The 23114-nt window shown below is 46.1% G+C and overlaps 1 protein-coding gene across 12 annotated transcripts; it reads right to left on the bottom strand.

The window, feature by feature from the left end:
* Positions 1 to 3496: 3496 nt before the first annotated feature.
* On the bottom strand, positions 3497 to 22939 carry ANHX (anomalous homeobox). Of its 12 annotated transcripts, none has more exons than XM_024108688.3 (11): positions 22786 to 22939; positions 19098 to 19371; positions 18232 to 18356; positions 17876 to 17999; positions 15775 to 15961; positions 14402 to 14534; positions 13718 to 14028; positions 12785 to 12935; positions 8196 to 8283; positions 5051 to 5125; positions 3497 to 4111 (listed from the first exon to the last, which is right to left on the bottom strand). In XM_024108688.3, the coding sequence occupies exons 2-11, from the start codon at positions 19344 to 19346 to the stop codon at positions 3968 to 3970; spliced, it is 1587 nt and encodes a 528-aa protein (XP_023964456.2). In that variant the 5' UTR covers positions 19347 to 19371; positions 22786 to 22939; the 3' UTR covers positions 3497 to 3967. The 12 variants fall into 12 exon arrangements, with proteins under 12 accessions (XP_023964456.2, XP_023964454.2, XP_023964455.2 ...); XM_024108686.3 differs by lacking the exon at positions 22786 to 22939 and adding an exon at positions 22587 to 22762; XM_024108687.3 differs by lacking the exon at positions 22786 to 22939 and adding an exon at positions 22587 to 22762 and having other exon boundaries at positions 12785 to 12932.
* Between the last annotated feature and the right edge of the window lie 175 nt (positions 22940 to 23114).

Raw genomic sequence — 23114 nt, 5'->3', positions numbered from 1 at the left:
TCTATTTTGAATCATGAAAGACCTTAGGGATAAGATGAATGAGGTGGAGAGACAAAATGAAAGTACTACACCCTACATTTTCCAAAATGGCTTCTTATTTTAGAGGCCCAGCTTGAGTCACAGGGTGCCTGATTTTTAAAAGCGCTCCTCTGAAAACAAGGCCCGAGTTGACTCAAACTGAGCACTGAAAATTGAGCACTGAGTGGCCACCTGAAAATATTCACTTTGGAAGCTGCCTGTTCTGCCATTTGTTTAGGATAGGTCTCTGATCAACCATTTCAATACACGATTGCTGGCAGAGACTGCGCAGGGGACCCAAAGCAGGTAAATCTATTTCCCATATAATTAATCCTCTGTGGTGTTTGAGTTCAGAAGATTGAGTTCAGAGAAACTTTTCATGGGCAACTGCTGGGCAAGCCTCCTCAAACTGCCGGGTAATGTACTTCATTCCTAACCCCGAAGGACCACCTTTGCAAGCAAGGTGACAGCTCAGTCTCCATGTCCCACTCCGCCCTTGGCCTCTCTGCTGGGACTGCCAGAGGTGCTGATTGTGGTGGCTGTTTGGAAATGGATGGAAACCACTCATCTCGTTGCAGAGAGTGACTACTACTCAGGATTTGCAGAAGTTGCTTATGGCAGATTTCCATCTCTTTTTCCATGATCATTTAACACAGTGGATAGGCAGAGACTGGGTTTTGTTTTCTGGGGTCATACTTACATTTTAACACAGAAATGCTGTAACTTTGGTTTTTTCAATTGGGGGCGAAATCTTTCCTTTGCTAGGCTGTGCCATGTTATAAGGGTGGAGGAATGATAGCAGTGCCGGCACAGAGCAGAGCAGCGACATGCTCAGCAGCACGTCTTACTGCTGCTCCAAACAGGAAGGCCACATAGACCCATATCCACAGCCTGCTACATATGGCAGCATACGCATGGAGGAGGGAAGGACCTGGCTATTCCCGAAACAGGTGCAGCACACTTCTTGGGTCAACATTGGGTTAGCTGGGTCCTAGTCTAGCACTGAGGGGAGCACAGGACTGTAATCCTACCCTGCTGTTGCACAGGTGAAGGTTTTCTTTGCATCCATTTTCCTGCTAGCACACCCACAGTAGGCAGGGCAGGATTTTGCCCTGGCTGGGCTACTCTGAACCTGTTTAGTTCTGCACTCCTGTGATTTCTATTGACTGTATTGTATCAACAGGCAAAACCTTTAGGAAACCACAGCAAAATATCTGGGCTGTAAACCACAGGAAACTAGAACAAGGCAAGATGCAAAGTGGATGATTTTAATACTGACCCAGATAGTGCTAGATAACGTCATTTAAATAATTTCCCTGCCTTCTCTCTTAAAGACTAACTCCTCTCAGCACCACTTTTTGTAGGGCAGGGAGGATCAAGCAATAGCGGTCACTGATGTACAGTGCTGACTCACTGGCTTTTTCTTCTATACCCTCACCATGGATCCAGTCTGTGCCAGCTCACAGATGGGGAAACGATAGCATATCTCTGAACTCCACTCTGCTCCCAGTAGGTCAACATGAAAAGCCAGATCCTCTGAGACTTTCTGCAAGAATGTCTTTTCCAAATTCCTGTTCAACTGCACTTATCTCCTCAAAGTCTCTCATAAAAATTCAATATTATTGAGGCTACATGATGCAAAGACTGGCTGGGGGTCAGATTGGGGTTCTGCTTCAGCCACCTGACTTCATGTGTCTTGCAGATGAATATGAAGAACCCACTTTTTTGATTTGTTGGGTACAATAGACCAAGACTTAAATGATCAGATAAGAGAAGTAATACAATATTTCATCTGGGAAACGACCTAGAAAATTCAATTGTCCTCTGAAGAGCACTTGTACCAAATTTGGAAAATTAATTAATTAATTAGTGAAACAGAGCAGTTTTAGTCCTGCTTTAAGAGCAAATCTTCATGTAAATTTCACTATGGAGTAGCTACCAGTGCCTCCAGATAAGTCTACCTCAGGAATTCTGCTGATTTGAGCTTCATTCTTGTATCACAAAAAAAAAAAATCTAAATTCTTCGATAGTTTAAAAAAAATAAAGCAGTACAAGGTGGACTGCTGTTTTAAGGTAGAGACCAAAGGATAATTGCCTCCAGCACTCAAGAAGTATGATCTCTCAAACAATTGCATGCCTTGGCATGTTATTTCTCTTAGAAAATGGTGTCTTTAATTGTAATCAATAAGAACGTAGGAATTGCTACACTGGGTCAGACAAATGGTCTACTAATCCAGTGTTCTGTCTTTGACAGTGGCCAGTTTCAGAGGAAGGTGCCAGAAATATGCCTCACTACAGCATAGGCATAATTTTCCTTGTAATTCAAGGCATCTCTCTTCAGTAACAGTGACATGGAACCCTCCATAGTTCCATGTATATATATCACATACCACAGAATGACTGTATCATAGATAATGACAGTGGAAGATTATTCTGTTGGGGTAGATGATAAAATACCTTCTGGTGTTCTATGTCTACATTTACCAGGATCCCTAATGAATGGGGTAACAGAAGGCCATTTCAACTCTGGATTTTACACCAGAGTCACTGAGATCACAATGCAGCCCTTTGTTCACACTGGAAATGCCTGTTATAAGCAGTTTCTGGACCTGCGTGCTTATTTTTCCATGTCTTGTGAAGATTCCAGCATTTCCTCCAGAATATGCTTATTTATTCATTTGCCACTTGCACATTAGAGACACAAGGGAAGTGCCCATTGCTTTATTGTTCTTGTAAGATATTGCAGCCCAATGTATCTGTCAGACAGAGCCATCTTCCGCTGTTGCTATGGCTCGACAGCATGCTACAGCCAATTGCGAAGGAGAGGGATATATTTGTCTCTGTTGCTAAAGGCAGACCATGATCCATACCCAATCAGGAGGCAGAAGGAAGCAGGACTGAGACTTGCTTTGAAACATCAGCTCTCTAAAGGGACCAGCATTTTCTTCTCTGCATTTTATTATTTATGTAGTTTTTAAGAACGACAAGTGGCCTATGGCAGCCCTTCCATGCTGCAAGACTATTCTACAGATGAGAGGGATGGGTTAACTGGCCAGTGTTGAAAATGACAGCACAAAGCCAGTCTGTTACGATAGGAAGAACACATTTCAAAATGACTTGAAAGAGGCCCTCTGCCTCTACTGCATCAAATAACTGCTCCCCTCCTGACCACATATACACTCCAATTCATCTAAATCCCCCTCATTAAAAAAACAACAACAATCTCATATAGCCCCCTCCAAACACAAGTGTCTCAGATGCAAAAGGTTTGGAAACCAAGTTAGAAAAAGCAATCAAATGCCAGCACAGGTACTGAGACTTAGGTAAGAACTATAGAGATGGACTCCTGAGTGAGCTGCCTGCACACCCCGCAGTAGCACAAATATACCTGAGGCCTGGTGGAATTATGCTTTTTAAAAGTCTTTTTATAAATCACATAATATTCTACTGTGTGGAAAATGAACCAGAGAGAGAGGGGTCCAGTCATAACCTTTATTTGCAAACTTACTTCATTACAAGAGAGTCAATGTGGACATCAGCCTTCCACCAGTGAACCCTAAGCCTGGACTCTGGGCAAGGAGGATCCTCTTTTGTGATCCAGAATCTTTTAAAAAAAATACACAATTGTGGTGAATACTTAAAAAGCTAAACAATGATCTGCTCCTCAGTGTTTTTGAGCCTGGGTGAAAATGAACTCCCCTCCCCTATTTCTCTCACAATTTCCATTTTCTAGCCCCGGGGTGAGATAAAAGGAAAAGTGTAGGGCTCCTGATCTGTGATAGAACAAAAAAACACAATGGAGAGGGAGCAGAAGCAGATGGCTTGGAGGCTGGTTTGGGAAAAAGTATCTGAATAGAGGAATTGTTAGCAGTGTACTCCTCTGATCAGAGCTGTGAGGAGCCTCAGATATTTGCCCAAAATTCAGGTATTAGACTTCAGCTGAATTCAGTTACCAATTTCTATTAGAGGTCACATACTCCTGCAGTCTGAGGGAATCTGGGGCTGCACAACCCAAAAGCTGCTTTGCAAGGTACTTGGGGACATACAAGGACTGCTTCTCCACTGCCCTGCACCTCAAGCAGTCAATGTGTACCTGCAAAATAAACGCAAAGTCAATTTAATATGCTACCAAATGAAAATGGCAGTGTTCTACATTCACTTTGTACAGGTGTAAGTGCAAGGCAGTAGAGAATCAGGCCTTCAGTTTCAGGCTTCTGCAGACTGTGGGAAAGGCAACCATTAGGACCAGTTGCAGAGCTCCTGTCCAGCTGGAGTTGGGAATTCTAAGTGTGGATTGAAAGGGTTCAGATGTCCCCACCCTCTCCATTCCTCTGACCTTCATGGGGAATTCAAGGTCCACCTGCCACTGGGCCCTGATACTCTGGCTTTCCCCATCTCATCCTCTATAATACAGTTTTGTTGGGTGCTATGAATTCTATAGTGCTCCAAAATGTGCGATCTGTGGCACTATGGGATTTGGAGTGCCCCAGAATTCACAGCACAGGTGAACTGCAGAGGTGAGAGGAGACAGCTTTGTATCAAGGCTCAGCTAGGTCCCAAATTCTCCAGTCTTAACAAACCCACAGGGCATCCACACTGTAGATGACATTTCTGAGGTTTTACTCCCTTTGAATTGAGGGGCTTTTTACACAACTTCATCAACAACAATAATAAAGGGACCCAGAACCATCTCGTCCAGATACACAGTTATGAATACGGAGTGACCTGAACAATTTAACTTCCATAGAACCAGTGACTAAATACTTGCAACGGGCTACGCAGCTTCAAATTGTCCCAGTTAAAGTCTGTGATATGCAAGAACCTCAGGGAGCATTGCTTTTGTTTGTTACTTTTGAAACTCTTGATAAAACTGTAGCCAAAATGAACTTGGTAACAATTAGAAAAGGTCTCCTTTCCCAGTTAACTACACTGTGTTATCTGACTGCCTCTTTTGGCGAGAACGGGGCAATCACTGCAGAACTGCAGACCATCATACAAAGTCTTGCTATGCGAGTTACAGTCGACCACCGACCGAGAATTCAAAGAGTAGCCATGCTGCCCAGAATGTGTCACTGGTCATGGGATCGCTTAGTGGATTCTCCAGCACCTGAAAGACAAAATAAAGGACCACAAGCTTCATTGTACACTTCCTTTAAGGATGCAATTACCATCTGCAGAGGAGCTCCTGTTTTCCTTCTTGAGCAGAGATAGGAGAGCACAGATGTGTGTGTGTGGGGGTGCCGGGGTGACAATGGGGTATACGTACAGAGGGGGCTGAAAGCAAGAGGAATTCTTGTTCCATTTCCTGAGTACCGACAGGGCAAGTCATCACACAGAGTGAGAGAGTGAAAGGGAAAAACTGTTTACCCACAATGTCTCCCTTGCAGATGGGAGAAATGTGAAAGCTCTAGCAACAGAGAGACCGCGAGCCCTGGAAATCTTAGAAAAGGCTCATTCATCATCAATGTCCAAAGCTTTCCTACTCATCTGGTTCATGTTATGGCTGTAAAAAGGTCATTTTCCAAGATCTTCATCCTGCTGCTCTTAGAGGCTCAAAGGGTGTTTCTGTTACTGTCTTCAGAGCTGCAGCTGCCTCCCACAATAGGGTTAACAGATATTTTAAAATATTTTTTCAAAACATTTGTTCCAGCAGATTATATCAGTATAAGAAAAACAGAAACTGACGCTAAGTGCTCTCTACACCAGTAAATCTGAGGCCAAGATATAAACGTGACAGGTAGTTCCAGATGGATGTCAGATGGAAATTTCTTAGGTTGTACTGTTTATTATCATCCAATTCAGAAATGTGTCACACAGCTCTCAGCACACTGGATTTCTTGCTGCCATCCTCGGGGATGTTGCTGCCTTAAAAAGCAGTGTTAAAAAGCAGGTCACCTAGTAAGGAAACTAACTTATTTGTTTTGTTTACTATTTCCTGTTGCAGCATTGCTTTCTGCTTCTATAAGATGGCTGTTACGGGGGAAAAAATCCCTTTTAAGGGACAGTAAGAAACATTTTGTAATGAATGTCATATCTAAAATGCTAATGACACTGGGAGAATAGATTCAAACTAGGGATGTAAATATTGTTTTTAAAAGTACCTATTTAAACTACTGAAATATCGGTTATATCGGTTAACGGTTTAATCGTTAACAAGTTCACAATATAGCCCACGTATATATTATCTTTGTCATTTTTCAGAGGCCATACTAGCCTAGTACTGGCACCCAAGTGAAGATTTGTGCTTTAATTATATTATTTTTGACCTGACTGGGTCCCTTGAAAGCCGCTGCAGACACATGGCAAACAGGCCAGCAGGAGGGGGTGTGCCAATGGAGGCAGTGATCCCCAGAACCCCAGCCTGTACAGCAGCCACGGGAAGCCATGGGGACAGTGGGGCTGGGTGCCCAGACACACCCATGCCAAGCACATAGAGATTCCTGAGGGGGCATGGGCTGCAGCTGTCTGAACTGGCTAGGGGGCCAGGGACAGGCTGTGGGACCATGAGGCAGTGTCACACGCTCACACATCGGGTCATGCCAACAGCTTGGGCGGAGCCTCAAGCGTCCCCTCCCTTCCCCTACTACTGAGTTGTCATAGTAACATTAGAACTCAGAGGCTGGGAAAGTTCCGCTTCTGCAGCCCCATCCCATTATGTGACACCCCCCCCCCAGCCCCAACGTAATGTTAACTGCAATATATTAATAGTGAGACTAATACTTATTGGTTAACCGTTTAACCATTTAATATTTTACATCCCTAATTCAAACCATACAGCTGCTGTTAGAAGGTGCACACCATTTAAGCATGCACAATCTAGGGTGGTTAGCTATACACAGTTCTGTGCAGACCTCCTACATTGTGCATAAACAGTGAGTTAAATGATATGTTGTAAGAATACGGGCTGCTGGATCAGCAGCTACAGTGACACATGTTTAATTTAATGAGGGTTAGATAAGCAATTTACGTGAAAGAAAATCCCTCTCTAGTACTTGGTGGACACTGTCCAGGGAATTGGCCTCTGACAACTTGCCTAGATTGGGTTTGGAGACCTTGGGGCAGAGGGAGGTCTCCGAGCATTAAAAGGAGAAGAATTGCTACGACATGAATCAACATCTTTAATATGCCACCAGGAGCTAATCCTGCCTGAATGCCTACTGGACTCTGTGAGTAAATAATGGGACTGAGCAACAGGGGCTTCTCAGTCAGAGACCCAAATCGCTCACCAGCTATTCCCATTTCAAGGATTTGCCTCTGAGCATGCAAAAGCCAGTAAGCAATGGACAGCACTGAAGGAGTCTATATTCTTCTTAGGAAGAAATCTTATCACACTGTAAATATCCTGAGATTACAGGCAGTGGCCCTAAATATCCAAGTCCATGCGCATGAATGTCAGAGCCAGGCTAGCCTGCCTTACATAGGATCCAAGACCTTTAAGGGACACAGGAATCAAGAGAATAGTAAAGGAGAAAGGAGAACACTAGTCACACAGTTCTCAAAAAGAAACACTCAAAAATGTACCAATATCTTCACTTTCTTTTATAGGACAGGACATGATGTCATGGCTGAGGGAGGAGCTAAAGACTGTTTCTTTCACAAGAGATAAATCCCACCTGTACTGAGGGAGAAAGCCAGTGGAAATTAACCCTTAGACATTCAATGCTCAATCTCCTAAAGAAAATACCACCTTGTAAAAGGCTGTGGCTGGAATAACTAGGTGGCTCCCTTGCAAAGAAGGCTGGATTTTCTGACGAGCTCAGCACCTACACAGAGTTCAGCATCCCCTTTCAAAAGAGCCCAGCACCCAACATGCACTGAATGTGCTGAGCTCTTCTGAAAATGAATGGGAATTATGAGTGCTCAGCCCCTATCAAAATCAAAGCACTAAGTTATGTGCTTATACCAATTTGGGTGACTAATTTTAGGCAGCCACATTTGAAAATGTTGGTCAGGGGAGGGGACCTACCTCTGGTGGGAGAGCCTGGAAATAGAACACTTGCGTGCATTTTTTCAGCAAATTCTAAGAACGTCAGCAATGGGATATGCTGTTGTTACCTGTCCCATCATGATGATCCTTAAAGAAACCCCCTACTTTCTACTTCACATCTTCCATCTCCCTCTGGAGAGGATTACGCTCCAGAGGTCTCTTCCTTTGTAGATTGAGTGCACTGTCTTACCTGGCTGTGTCCCAAGGCCTGGATTTCCTCCAGATGGGATGTGGAAACTGGTGGGCACTGGGATTTGCCAAGCACAGCCTGAGGGGAACTGGAAAAACCATCAGAACAAGTTAGCTCACATAAGAACCTGGGACCTCCTCGTGTTCCTTTTGCAATCATGCACCATTTACTTTAGCCTCCCAGCCGCAGGTCTGGAGGGACATTTGCAGGAGAAGCTTCTGTTCACATAGGGGTGAGCACTACGTAAACCCACGCCCCCTCCCCACCCTTATTAGAATGATTAAACAGATCCTGCAGTGAGAGCATTGTCAGTGCCAGGAGTGCTAAAGAGGGCTGGCACATAGATTCCTGATTTTGCTTATGTACCCAGAACACACTCTACAACAAGGAGACATCTACCAAGGATTGTGTCTATCCTGGAGAATATGATAAAAACAATGATTTTAGAGTCAAAACACACAGCTTTTGGAACTAACCAAAACATCCTTAGTGCCGCCTCTACAGTCTTTCAAGGCCTCTAGCTGAGAGTCTCAGATCTCAGCCTGCAGCTTACCCCTCATCCAGACTTCACATCTGGGCTTTCCCAAAGGTCAGAACAGAAATGCTGGCTATGCTCAGAGCCACAGGTGCTAGGCCAAGGAAGGGAGGGGGCTTGGCAGATGGGATGAACGCATCTCTCCCTTTCTCTCCATAACCATCTCAAAGTCTCAGAAGTACCTCCAGATCCTGCCTGCTGTGTTAGCAGCGCTGTCCATCCTGCTCCCAGCAACGCTCCTCACTGTCACTTAGTTTACAGCAGATGCAGAACAGAGGACCCATTGCTAGAAGCATTCCCAGCAGCCTAAGTTAAGGTCCCAACAATGCAGGCAGGATCCACAATTTGCAATGAGTATTGAAGCATTTGTACATCCTAAACCAATATGATCTCTGGAAAATCCAGGTTTTCTTGCTCCATGGAGGTGAGTGGGCTTTTGTTTCAAATGCCCATCACTAGGGAGTTTTGCTCTGCATGAATCATGAGCTGTGCCAAATTTCACCCACTCCCACCAGAGGAGCAAGGAGGACACAGCAAGGATGGCCATTGCTTAGGGCCCCACACAGAGCCACAGTTTACTAGCTGGACACAACTCGTCCCACCCAGCAGCACGACCAGATAGTCCGATTCCTCCCCCACACTCCTTCTTCGCAGCCCTGGGCCCTGCAAATCACAAAGCCGGATTTGGATACAGTCCAGGGGCTTAAGACAGACTATGAACAGATGCAGGAAATCTACTGGAGTTGTTCTAATGAGCTTTCAGGCCGAGTCCAGTCACGGTGAGCACCTTTACAATGAGACAAAAGCAGACTGAGTCTCCCTCGGTTGACTTCTAGATCTGCCCCTGCAATTGTCACCAACCAATAAGGGACAGAGGGTGATCTGGTAGTGAGAGCATGCAGTTGGAAGTCCATTCCAGGCACTGACAGCATGTGACCTTGGGTAAGTCATGTCCCTCTCTAAGCCTCATTTTTCTCATCTGTAAAGTGGGGACAATGCCATTGACCTGCCTTACAGGGTGTTTGAGAGGCTCCTTTCATTAATATCTGAGATCCTCAGATGGAAGGAGCTAAGTGCGATATTATTATTAATTACTGTTGTTATTACTGAGTGGAAGGAACCGGAGCTTTTCCTCTGAGGCAAAGATTAGCTGGGGTTACAGTGGCCCACCAAGCACAAATATGTCCACTGATTAGAGGTCTAGCCCATAACAATTAAGGACAATCCTCTGTGGCTTCCAGTCTCCATGGGTAACGTTTTCAAAAGCATCTAAATGACTAAGGAGCCCCTAAGTCCCATTGGCTTTTATTGAGACTCAGGTCCCTAAATGCCTACATCACTTTTGAAAATTCTAAATCTTGTGCCAATTTCAGGACCCTCCTGGGAGAAACTGAGGCAGGTAATAAGTCAATGTGCAGCAGTCACAGCAGGGATAGGAGAAGAGGAAACTAACACTGTCCTCATGACTAGGTGTCCTTGCAATCAGCAAGGGTTACCACTGCCAGGAGTATGATAAGGAGGGACGGCATGCAGCTTCTTGACATTAGTTATGTACCCACATCACATACTGAAACAAGGAGACATTTACCATACATTTCCCCCAATTGCAGTACATATTTTAAAAATAAATATGATTCATTCTAGAAACAGAACATACGGTTTTAAATCCAGCCAGAACGTCACTAGCAGCTCCTCTATGATCCTTCTTGAACTTCAGTTGCTATTTAAGACTGTGAATCCCAGAACTCAGCCTGCAGCCCTTCCCCATTATGTCTATTACAATCCCCAGGCCTGGGCAATCCCAAACCACCCAGTATAGGATATTTGAAATGCTAGTCCTGGCACGAGCTGCAAGCACCAGACCAACTGGGGAAGACAGGAAAAGTGTCAAGATGTTTCAGCAGGGGACTGGGAATGAGAAGTTTTGAGTTCTATTCCCAACCCTCACACTGACTCCCTTTGTGCCCTTGGCAAGTCACATAACCTCACCATGCCTCGGTATTGTCATCTATAAAATGGGGATAATAATGCTTACCTACCTACTAGGACTTCTGTGAGAATTAATTACATAGTGCTTGATAATGTCATTATTACACAAATGGTAGAAAGAATGGAGGAGAAGGGCTGGGATAGGAGGTTGCTGCTTCTATTTTGTCCTGCAGGTCAGCAAACAAAAGCAACTTCATGATATTTGCTCTGTGGCATCTACTGCTATGTAACATCATGATGGTACCAGGGCATTTTTGCATCCCATGAGCTGCAAAACCTGCAGGGGGAAACCTGCAACCATGAAACATCTGATAGAAAACCTGGCGCAGAAAGAGACAGACAGCGCAGCTGGAGTTCCGGGGCTGCCACCTCTGAGAGCCTGCTGTATGGAACAATCTTGTCCTGATGCTGTGCATCTCCAAAAGCTATTTCAGGTTGATTCACAGGCTCCATAGACCCAGCTGTCAGGATTGAGGATGGGCCCATCACAGTCAGGATGGGTGGCATTCACTGTTACAAACAAGCTGGCCAAGCAGTTCAGACGCTGAACCCAGTTCAGATAGGGTTGGGTGGGATGGATTTGTCCCTTCTTGTACAAGACTGGGGGCCTGATTCTCCTTTGCCCTGCACCATGTGGAGCCATTTACGCTGCACACAATGAGTGCAATTTGTGACGTTGTGCAGTCTATATGGTTTTATAAAAACTTGATAATAAGTCAATATAATGTAACTGAGATAGTTTTAGAGAAAATACGGTAATAAGTGAATGTAAGTAACTGGGATATGCCTCATGCAAAAGGTCTCTCGTAAGGTATCATTACAAAGCTTATAATCTACTGAGTGTGATCATCTGATTTGTATAAATGTACCACTCTTGTATCTGAAACTAGAAATATAAAATGTAACTCTGAGGGCCTATTGTAATTGTGTAAAGTGTGGACCATTAATGATGGTTTGGAATCTTGATGACTCCCATTGTCTGCAGATGGCTGTATTTACCTGTGAGTCTTCCTGTATATGTGTGTGCTGGCAAGTGAGTAATGAAGTCTTGCAGTGACATGTGATCATGTCACCTGAACTGGAATCCATCTTTAACCTGGTGCTTTTCCAGTGAGGGGGGGTGGAAACCCAGAGAGACAAAGAGTTCCCGCCTTATGCAAAAGATATATAAAGGGGGGGAAGAGAACAGAGAAGGGGAGAAGCCATCATGAAGAATCCCCTAGCTACCACCTGAGCTGCAACAAGAGCTGTACCAGGGGAAAGAATTGTGCCCAGGCCTGGAAGGTGTCCAGTCTGAGAAAAACTTACTGAAACATCTCTGAGGGTGAGATTATCTGTATTTAGTTTGATTAGGCATAGATTTGCGCATTTTATTTTATTTTGCTTGGTGACTTACTTTGTTCTGTTTGTTACTACTTTGAACCACTTAAATCCTACTGTCTGTATTTAATAAAATCACTTTCTATTTAGTAATTTACTCAGAGTATGTATTAATACCTGGGGGAGCAAACAACTGTGCATATCTCTCTATCAGTGTTATAGAGGGCGAACAATTTATGAGTTTGCCCTGCATAAGCTTTATGCAGGGCAAAACGGATTTATTTGGGTTTAGACCCCATTGGGAGTTGGGCATCTGAGTGCTAAAGACAAGCACGCTACTGCGAGCTGTTTTCAGGTAAACTTGCAGCTTTGGGACAGGTGATTCAGACCCTGGGTCTGTGTCTGGAGCCAGACGGGAGTGTCTGGCTCAGCAAGACAGGGTGCTGGAGTCCTGAGCTGGCAGGGAAAACAGAAGCAGGGGTAGTCTTTGCACATCGGGTGGCAGCTCCCAAGGGGGTTTCTGTGATCCAACCCGTCGCACAATTATGTAGCATTTCACACCCCTGTGCACAGATGAAGACGTCAATACAAGGCCAAAGCCAAGGCAGTGGGAGAATCAGGCCCCCGGCGTGGGAAGTATCATCACATTGCTCCCTAAGCCCTACTGAAAGGCAGGGAGGCTGGAGACCAAGGAAAGGACTGAGCACAGAACTCCATTCTCACTTGTGTCCTCCACTCCTGTTACCTGTGGGGAAGAATGGCTTCCAGGGACCCTAGCTGTCCTTCTCTAAGCACGAAACTGTCAATCTCTAAATCTGCCTGGTGACTGAAGCTTTCTGAACTGGTCTCTATACAGCCACCTCGAGGGACCCTGCTCATAGAAGCTCTGACACCTGCTGGAGTAAATGCCAATGTTAAGAGAGCTACAGATAACAAGGCTCAGCCCACAAACCCAGCCTTCCTCATCAGAGGCTGCGTGACAGACGCACCACAATCCCACACCCGCAATTATGGCCAGCCGCAGTAATTAGCTGGCACCTAGCCGCTGCACAACTGGCTGCTCCTCTCCCCATCTGCTTCCATCCAACTTCCCTTCTCGGCTCTGGAGACATGAATTAATGTGTCCAAATGAGACCATTCCAGAGAAGGGGGAGAAGACAGGGGAGGCTGCAGGATCAGTGAACTACATGGGGTGGGACAGAATGGAGCAAGTGAGAAGGCAGGGGAAAGGAAGGGAGAGGTCCGAAAGACAAGGAGGAGCAAGTAAGGACAAAAGAAAGTGAAAAGGGGTGCAAGCAGAACTCGGCTGTTGAGAATCAAGGGGGTTTAAATATTTAAAAGCCAGTAGCCGAGTTAGGTGAACAGCAAACAGCTGAAGGGAGTTGGCCAGAGGAGCAGCTAAGGGGTAAGCGCGGCCTCACAGAAGTGGCTGGAGGGCCTGCAGCCTGAGCAAAGAGGTACAGGGGTAAAAATAAACCTTGGCCAAGTCCAGTGGTCTAGATTTTCAGACTTGCTCCCTGACCTGTTGGGAGCAGGACACAAGCGCTCAGGTTAAGCCCAGCTCCCCTGCTTGTCACTAGACAGAGGAGGCTGCCTGTGGAAGCAGGAAGGTCTAAGACAAAAAATCAAGGCGTTTTCAAACCAACAATGGCTCTGAATAGAGGGCAGTTCCACTAACCTGCTGTGCCAGGGCTCCACAGGGGGCACTGGCTGCTCGTGCCGGAGACGCCTTCTGCACTGGGAGTTGGCTGCCTTGCGTCCAGATGTTCTGTTTGGAAGGGAAGCGAGGCACAGGAGCACAGGACAAAGTTCTCCAGCCAGGGGCTAGTGGCAGTGTAACTTGATGTCTGTCTGGTCTCCACGGTGGCAGAGCTAAGGCTTATTCCGTGCTCAGCCTTCGTGCAGAAAGCTGTTGGCTCTTCCGTGTTGAGAGGGGTCACTGAAGTTTTAGTTGACCTCATTTCCTGTAACTCACTGCTCTGCAGAAAGCTATAGTGATGCAGTGAATGAGAGGCTTGACTTTACTGCTCTACTAAGAGCATTATCATCTCTTAATGGGAGAGACAGCTGCTCAGTACCTATAGCAGCTCTACCCCTAACCCCCTCTCTCCTAGAAAGGAGTCACTGCCAACTGAACCCCGGAGCACCAGTCCAGGGGGGATGGGGAGTCTGTGCCAGCTGCTCAGAATGGCTGCAGCTGATTTTGGGGCACTGATCACTCCCATCTATGAAAGGAGTCAAGACTCCAAACTGGTCTCACTGGGCACTGCCAGCTTGAAGGGAATGTCAGTCCTGTGAGGGAGATTAAAGTCACACAGTCACTGCACTTCTGCTATAACGATGAGACTCCCTCATACATCACCTGGATTCCAGCAACTTTGAAAAGGTCCCATCAGCAGAACAGTCCAGACCCGCAGCTGACTGCTCCCAACCCGGACCACAGGGCACAAGGGTAATCTCTTTCTGCTCTGAGCCAACGCCTGCATGAAATGCGTCTGCAAGACATAGAACAGGGCAGGTGGCACAAGACTCCTGGGAGCCCTAGGGTCAGTACAGTTGTGACGCCGAAAGGAAACTAACAGAGGTTAGTGCTAGTGGGCAAATACAACAGGGCTCTCCCCGTCATTATTAATGACTGAATTCTGGTGATGACCCTGGAAGGGTGAATGGAAATGCTCAGGTTTTGTACTGAGTTTTACTGGAGTGAAGCCCAGGGTCACATGTCTGCACTGGGCTGCCCCACTTCCTAGCTTGGGGAGCAGGATTCCTCTACTTATAAACTATTATTGTGTTGCTAGCACCTCTTAGTATTCATGATCTAGATTGGCGCTTTGTACCCAGTCCAACCTTGACAAGGCATTTGGGTAGTGTGAGCGATGTAGGTGCAACCTTCAGATTTTCACTTGCCAGGCTGGTGAAGGGCAAGACATTAGGAAAGTGACATGCTACATCCATGGAGGTGTGGGGTTGGAAGGAACCAGATGCCAACTTCACCAGTGCATGAGCACTGTCAACTGCCGTGACACCTACTATACCCTCTCCAGGGTGGTGTCTACCATGGTAACAGTTGGATGCAGCAGTAGGGGGCAACTCTGCTATAACTCTTTTGACACCCACTGTGTCAACAATGATGCCCAACAGGAACAGAGTGCTGCTCTGATTGCAGGGAGAAGGAGACTGATACAAACTCCCTACTTCCACCCACTGATGGCTAAGGGCGGTTCCAAAGAGGATGGCGCTATGGAGCTCGGCTGTTCTCAGTGGTGGCAGATGACAGAACAAGGAGTAATGGTCTCAAGTTGCAGTGGGGGAGGTCCAGGTTGGATATTAGGAAAAACTTTTTCACTAGGAGGGTGGTGAAGAACTGGAATGGGTTACCTAGGGAGGTGGTGGAATCTCCATCCATAGAGGTTTTTAAGGTCAGGCTTGACAAAGCCCTGGCTGGGATGATTTAGTTGGGGATTGGTCCTGCTTTGAGCAGGGGGTTGGACTAGATGATCTCCTGAGGTCTCTTCAAACCCTATTATTCTATGATTCTATTATTCTAACAGCGCAGAGAGGAGGCCTGTGTACCAGAGCATAATCCTGCCATGTCTGCTTGATTCAGTAATGCTGAGTTACTGATCCCAAGGAAGCAGGGGTAGCTAATAGTGCCCCTCTGTTTATCATGAGGTGATACTAAAACAGGCTTCCTTTTGCTGGACCACATCCCAAGCCCACTGGGAGGAGACCAACCTGCAGCTTGTGGAATGCAGGATCCATTATCAGGCGGATGTTTTGCTTGGTGAGTTGAAGGCTCCTCATCGGTTGAACTGATGAGCTTTTCCAGCCGACTGAGCCGGGTTTTTTGACGACGACGGTAATTGGCAAACCAGTTATAGACCTGATTTGGCTGCAGGTTCATATCCTGAGCCAAACCCTCCTGCAAATCCAGGTAACCAGGGGAAAAAGAATAAACCACATCTAAATAACCATACTCGTCCCTCCAGTTTCCAAAAGCAATCTGACAATATGAGCTTCCAGACCCTCATGCAGGTCCTTGGAAAACATGCATCGCTCCCACTGATTGATCAGCTCATAAAGAGGAAGAGAACAGAAAAAGTTAATTCTCCCTTGACATCCTATTTGAGAAAGGGAATCCCAAGAATACCAATCGGTTTTTGCCTTATTTGTAATTTAACTGATATAAATAACTAACTAATGGAAATAAGCACATTTTTAAAAGTGAAGGTAATTTACCAGTGGAACACAAATTATTGGGCTCAATGCAGGAATCACTGGGTGAAATTCTATGGCCTGCCTTAGGCAGACTAAACTCTCATAATGGTCCATTCCGGCCTTAAAAAATAATCGATGACAGGTCTTTAAAATCTATTGTGTTAAAATCTATTACATTAAAAAAATACATTAAGAGAACATTTGATTTAAACAATCAAAAGTCCAGAAATGCCACAGTTAAGGTTGCACATGTAACCTTTACTCTTCTCCCTTGTATATATTCATTACTGTACTCTTTAATTAAATACAGTATAACATTTTTTGTTAGATACATGGGTAACATCTTGTAATATATTTTCATACTTTTAAACTTACTATATTATCATTGTGATAATGAAACTATGTCTTTATTGATTTTGGCTATTTATATAATAGATTTTCCTCTCTCTCAAGTAAGTAGTTTAATAATTTAGTCAACATACATGTATTATATATTTTCTTTTCAAATCAGAAGTGCAACCTTCCTGGGGTGTAATTCAGGGAACAAGGAAGTTAACTACAAAGCTAATTTAGTCACAAACTTGGGGGCCTTATACATGCTAGCAAATTTCACTATTATTCTAGGTTGTTATATTTTTATCAGTGGAATACTGTGTAAGAATGGCTTGTTGTGTGCATTGCATAAAATAACTTTAAGAGACTCAAAGTAGTACACATGCACATATCTAAGGCTGTAGAAAAATTATTATATTAAACTACTTGATAAATTACATGATCATATATCATAATGCCCACACACAACAGGACAAAGTTATGGTCTAGTGTGCTACTTTCCACTGTCATTTCCTGACTTTTAAGTGCTTAACTGAGCAACCTTAGCATTCTCTTAACACAGATTTTTGTAAGTTGCTGCTGTTTTAATGAAAAATATTAAAAAAACCCCACAAATTTCACAATGCAGAACTAAGCTAAACATGCCCAGAATAACCTGTTCCCCATACACCTTGGGGGCTTGAAGGAGGGAGCCCCTTGAGTGAAAATGTTAGGAGCGCTGCAGTTTTTACCTTATAGAACAGGGAATCAGACAAGGATTCCTGCCAAGTCCTGGCTCATTCAGCCACTTTCACTACATTTGTCTCTGTCCAGCTAAGCTAGATGCACATATGCACAGGGCTGACTATCTTGGCTGCAAACTTTACAAGTCTAGCAAGAAAACTCAGTGCACTTTTAAATGGGTTATAACTCAGTCAAATCACAACCAGGTAGCACCAGAACACCGACAGTGCTTCTCAGTGAGAGCTATTTCCCTGCCAAATTTCACCCAGTCAATTCAACATTAGAGCTGTTAAAACACTATTATAACAGGGAAGACATTTTCTCCCACTTCTTTGCTCCATAGAACAACTGAGTTTCTTTTGCTTAAGCTTAAAAAAATATTAAAACGCACACCCCTTTGGGCAATGATCAAACATGAGAAACTTCAGTCCAAAAACTGACTGAAACAAGGGGTTAGATTGGAAGCAGTTATGGAGCCTTGATCACAGTAGTTGCTGCTGTTCCTGTGCAAGGCAACGTTCAGCAACAGCCTGAGTAACACTGTAGCATAGAGCATCCATACCCGCTGATTCTTGTTTGGATTCATTGTCACGTTTGCAGCAAATCGGTGCAGCTTTTGGCGCACTTTTTCTGGATAGTTTCGATTCTTTATGCCTTCAGGACAGAGGGAAACTGGTGGAGGATTCCTGTGCAAAAAAGAAAGGATAATCACCAGGGTCCCCAAACTGCGCCATTAAACTCAATGGAGGTTTTGCCATTGATTGCAACAGGAGTAGGCCAAAGTTTCAAGTTAACGGTGAAACCTGTTCCCCAAGAAATGTCCATCTTAGGATGCGAATACAGCCTTTTAGTTTTCATCCACCACACCCCCAAATCACAGTAAAGGAAGAGCACCAGATCATCCCACTGCCAAGGTACCTCTTCCTGCACCGGAATTTCTGCACCGGTGTCAGGGAATCTGTGTGATGTTTCTCCATGACTTTGTGGTAGTGGATCTCATTCCAAAGTTGCACCAGCTCCTTCTTTTCTTTCGCCCTGCAACACTAAGACAATGGCAGGGCTGAGCACACCCTCTCCAGACAGTCAACCAATGACTTTTACAGAGGGGAAAAAACCCTCAGCATCCTGAAACGTACTCAAAGGGATTCACACTGGATCAGCGGAGTTGGTAGCCTTCCTCAAAGGTATGAGTCTTTTGCATGGCCCACTATTACTCCTCAAACCTGCACAGGACACCTCATGCCAGAAAAAAGCTCATTATGCACCTACTGCTTTTTAAAAAAAACAACGGTGAATGTAGACCTGGTGAATGGTCCTAAGCCGACAGCTCTGGAAACGGAGGCTCTTCTCTCCGCAGAACACACACAGCACGATCACTGGCAGCCCAAGCTTCCTCACACCATCCCACCCATGGGCTCAATCCCACAAGGGGCTGAGCACTCAGGACCTGATTCAGCAAGACACTTAAGGACATGGTGAGCTTTAAGCACAAGAAGGATCCCAATTCCAATGGGAATTGCACTTGTGTGGTCCCTGGAGTCTTTTACATTCCAAAAATTGCTTTCTTTTACTAACAGATGTTTTGTCCAGGATTTCCCTACAGAGCTCAGCACTGTATACCCCTCCCTCAAACTCCTCAGGGACCCCAACAGGCTAGTCTCCTACTTGTTGTTGCTGTAAGCACTGACGTTCTGACCCCTGACATGTATGTTATCATAGCTTTTCTAACACCACTTCCTGCCCTCCCTGTAGTTTCACTGAAGTGACCAAGAACACATTCCTACCTCCAGGAGTCTGCAGGCTGTGTCATGCTGACCCCTGTGGATATGGACAAGCACACAGGCTCGGACTACATTGATGTTGGTGAGGAAATATTCCTGAAGCTTGCACCCCATCATTGCCTCAACCAGCTTCTCCAGGCTGGGAGACATGCTCTGAAGATCGCGGCAGAGTTGTCCTGCTAGATCCAGCAGCTTGGCCTGTGGAGTGTCCTTGGTTTTATTTTTATTAAGCAGTGCCATGAACCGCTTCATGCTTACATTCCTCCGGACACCTCTTCTATGCAACAAAGAAACAGCATCTGATGTTTGAGCTGCTGGACGAACACTCCCCTCCATATCAAGACACATTGCTAGCTTCTAATTCTCCCTTATACTATACGTTAAAATACTTCACTGCACTTTTATAGGACTTTCCACCTGAGTTTCTCAAATTACAAAGAGTAATTAAGCCTCTCAGTCCTCCTGTAAGACTAAAAGCAGTCCAGGTTTGCAAGTGGGAAAACTAAGGCACAGGGAGGTGCAGTGACTTGCCCCAAATGACAAGACAGTGGAACACTTTGTAATCATCCAACTTAGAGAGCAAAAGCCCTTTCTTGCTAAAATACAGGGCAAATGAGCATCAGTAAAACTTAAAGAGAGCAAATACATTGAATATATGGGATCTTGAAAATAATTATTTATAAAAATGCTCGTCCCCCAAAACACTTAGTCTGCTACATAATTATAACCACTGACCAGGTTGTGCAAAATCTAATTACCTAGCAGAATGGAATAACTAAAACCTCAGTCCGAATAGGTGAGATCAAGTTACTTACTGCCCATTAGAAAAACACTGACTTGGAGCATCTAAAATTCCACAGTGCAATAAATTACAGGGACAAGTGACTTGTAGCTGATTCACTGGTCTCTTGTATTCTTGTAAATGCCATCAAGTGGTAACTGCTCTGCACACTGAACTTTGGAAGGAGTACCTACAGAATTAGCCATATATGCTCCTCTAGAAGGACAGAACAGTGGTTCTCAAGCTGTGGGTTGGGACCCCAAAGTGTGTTGCGAACCCGTTTTAAAGCGGGTGCCAGGGCTGGCGTTAGCCTTGCTGGGGCCCAGGGCCAAAGCCCGAACCCCACCGCCCAGGTTTGGGCGTTGGCCCCTTCCCCTGGGCGGCGGGGCTTGGGTGGGCTCAGGCTTCGGTCCCCGTTCCTGGGATCATGTAGTAATTTTTGTTGTCAGAAGGGGGTCACAGTGCACTAAAGTCTGAGAACCCCTGGGATAGACTGCAACTGGCTAAGAGCCAGAGAAAGAGTTTAGCTAAGTAGACTACACCAGTGGTTCTCAAAGCCGGTCCGCCGCTTGTTCAGGGAAAACAGTTGGCGGGCCGGGCCGGTTTGTTTACCTGCCGCGTCCGCAGGTTCAGCCGATCACGGCTCCCACTGGCCGCAGTTCGCCGCTCCAGGCCAATGGGAGCTGCGGGAAGTGGGGCGGGCTGCGGGATGGGCTGGCCGCCCTTCCCGTAGCCCCCATTGGCCTGGAGCGGCAAACTGAGGCCAGTGGGAGCCGCGATCGGCTGAACCTGCGGACGCGGCAGGTAAACAAACCGGCCTGGCCCGCCTGGGGCTTTCCCTGAACAAGCGGCGGACCGGCTTTGAGAACCACTGGATTAGACCATGTGGGCAAGTCATCCATTGCTGACCCTCAGGCTTTGCCTTCACTCCAAAAAAGGTGTGGTTTTGCATCAAGTTGGCCATTTCACTGTATTATCCTAGTGGAGATAACGCACGGGTAGTTTTTACCTCGATGTAGCTAGCTGGGGTTGATCTCAGGTTTCACTGAGGTTTAAAACTTCACTGAGGTGAAAACTTCAGAGCCTAGTCTCTACTAGGATTGTACACTGAGGTAACTACATTGATTTAAGCACACACTTTTTACTGCAGTGAAGACAAAGCCGTATGCCTTTTCTTGATGAGGAAAAGGGTGTATTTTTAAATTTGTTAACTAATCTGTGTTAAAATCCTAGCAAAGACAAGGCAGTTGTAGGTTTTAAAACATATTAGCTGGTCAAGGTAAACCCTAGCATTTAATCATTGTTGGCCCATGCTTAAGTCTTCTCCCTCCTCTTCCCCCAACCTTTTTAGTTAAATGATGCCTTTATTTGGCTGCTTAGCATTAGTTTTATATTTTATTTTTAATCTATTGCTTGAAGATTAGGAAATTCTACTGTTGAGTTTACCTTGACTAGTTAACATGAGTTAAAACTACAACAACCTTCTCTTCACCAAGATTTTAATACAGGTTAGCTTAACATGGGTTAAAAATGCCCCCCCTTTTTTTCCCGCCCCTAGTGAAGACAAAACCCTAGTTGCATTTACAGTGGTTCTGAACTGGGAGTCCAGTTTTCATTTTCAACCTTAAGTCAGACAGGAACAAATCCAACACCCACTGAAATCTCTCCACTGACTTCCAAGGGGCACTGGATCAGGCCCTCAGCACACAGAGGAATTTTAAGTGCTGATTGGCTCAGCAGCTTGTCCTTGAGAGAGGGACATGCAAATCCATTCAACAGATTCATTTTAATAACTCATTTTGGCTCCAAAAATAATCAGGACAAACACTTTATCATCAGACAACCACACTGTCGATCCCAGTTGTCCTTGGACAAGTCACCTTAAAAAGAATTTCCTAGCTTGCAAACAATAGGTGAAAACTAAAATACAAGCCAAAAGCAAATAAAGGCATCACTTAAAAAAAAAAACCAAAAAAACACCCAGGTGGGAGGAAGAAGTCATCCTAAATGAGTCCACAGCGATTCAAACAGAATGCACGTCTGAAATTGTGTTTTTGAATATGTTGTGAAAGAGTGGTGTGGTGCATGACCAGTGGTTGGAAGTTCCACATGCTGTGGGCCAGGAACAGTCCCCTACAACACCTGTGGGGTCAGACAGCTAATACTGTTCTGATGGAGGCTTATGGATTTCCCAAGTGATAGCCACTAAATACAAATGCAGCTGCAAAAACTCCATGAATGTAGGATTAAAAAAGCTTCATCTTCTTACATGGCTAACAGGCCTAGCACACACCCCACCGAGGCCCGGGCATGGCAGAGTGGTTAAGCTAATGCCAGCAGGAGAAGCGAGGGGACTCCATGACACACAGGCAGAAGCCCACCACGGTGTTTGGATGGGTCTGGAACAGCACTTTTAAAACCTCTTTTCCAGACGCTTTTCAGGGGCCAGCAGAATGTGCTGTGCTGCTGCGCCCCCCACCCCAATCCCGCCGCTTTGCCTCCTTCAGGCCCCCCGTCCTGCTTACCCCCGGCTTTGGAACAGGCCCCTGCCCCGTCCCCGCGAGGGCACGGGCCGGCGTGAGCCCAGCTGGGGGGGAGCCGGTCATTAGCTGCCCTGCCTAGAGGGCGCCCCGCGGGCAGCTCGCTGCGGTCCCCAGAGAACCCCCCCCCCCCCGGGAGGCTGAGCCGCCCCAGCCCGAGCCCCGCGGTACCTCCCGAGGGCGGGCATCGGCTGCCTTGGCGCCGGCCGGGCTCCGAGTCCCAGCGATGCCAACAGCCACCGCCGAGCAAAGCGGCGCCGGGAGCGGCCGCGGGGAGGAGCTCGGGGGCCCACCCCGCCCACGCCCCCCGGCCAGGCGCCCTCAGCCGGACACGCGGCGCCCGTGGGCTGCGCCCCGGGACAACACCTACTGCAGGACCAGCGCTGGGGCCCTGCCCTCCGGCGAGCGCTCCTGCTGCAGTGCCGCCTCGGTTCAGGCCGATGTAGTCCTGGTACATCGCCTGTAAACGCTACAGGGCCAAGGGCCAGAGCTCTCGTCCCACCCCCCAGCATGCAGGGGCGGGTGCGCAGTGGGGGATACAACAGGCCCCCCCAGTGCTCCAATAAACGCAACGCAAGGGCTAGTAGAGAGGGGGCAGCATTTTCATTCAAAGTTAGGTTTCTGAGGGATTTAAAATCTAACCACATTTCAGTGTAGACTGGACCGTCCAGAAATAAATATAGCTGCTGAACTTTAGAA

Source organism: Chrysemys picta, chromosome 15 (genome assembly GCF_011386835.1).
Source record: "Chrysemys picta bellii isolate R12L10 chromosome 15, ASM1138683v2, whole genome shotgun sequence".
NCBI lineage: Eukaryota > Metazoa > Chordata > Testudines > Emydidae > Chrysemys > Chrysemys picta.
Note: the sequence above shows the minus strand (reverse complement) of the source record. Positions and strands in the feature narration are given on the sequence as shown.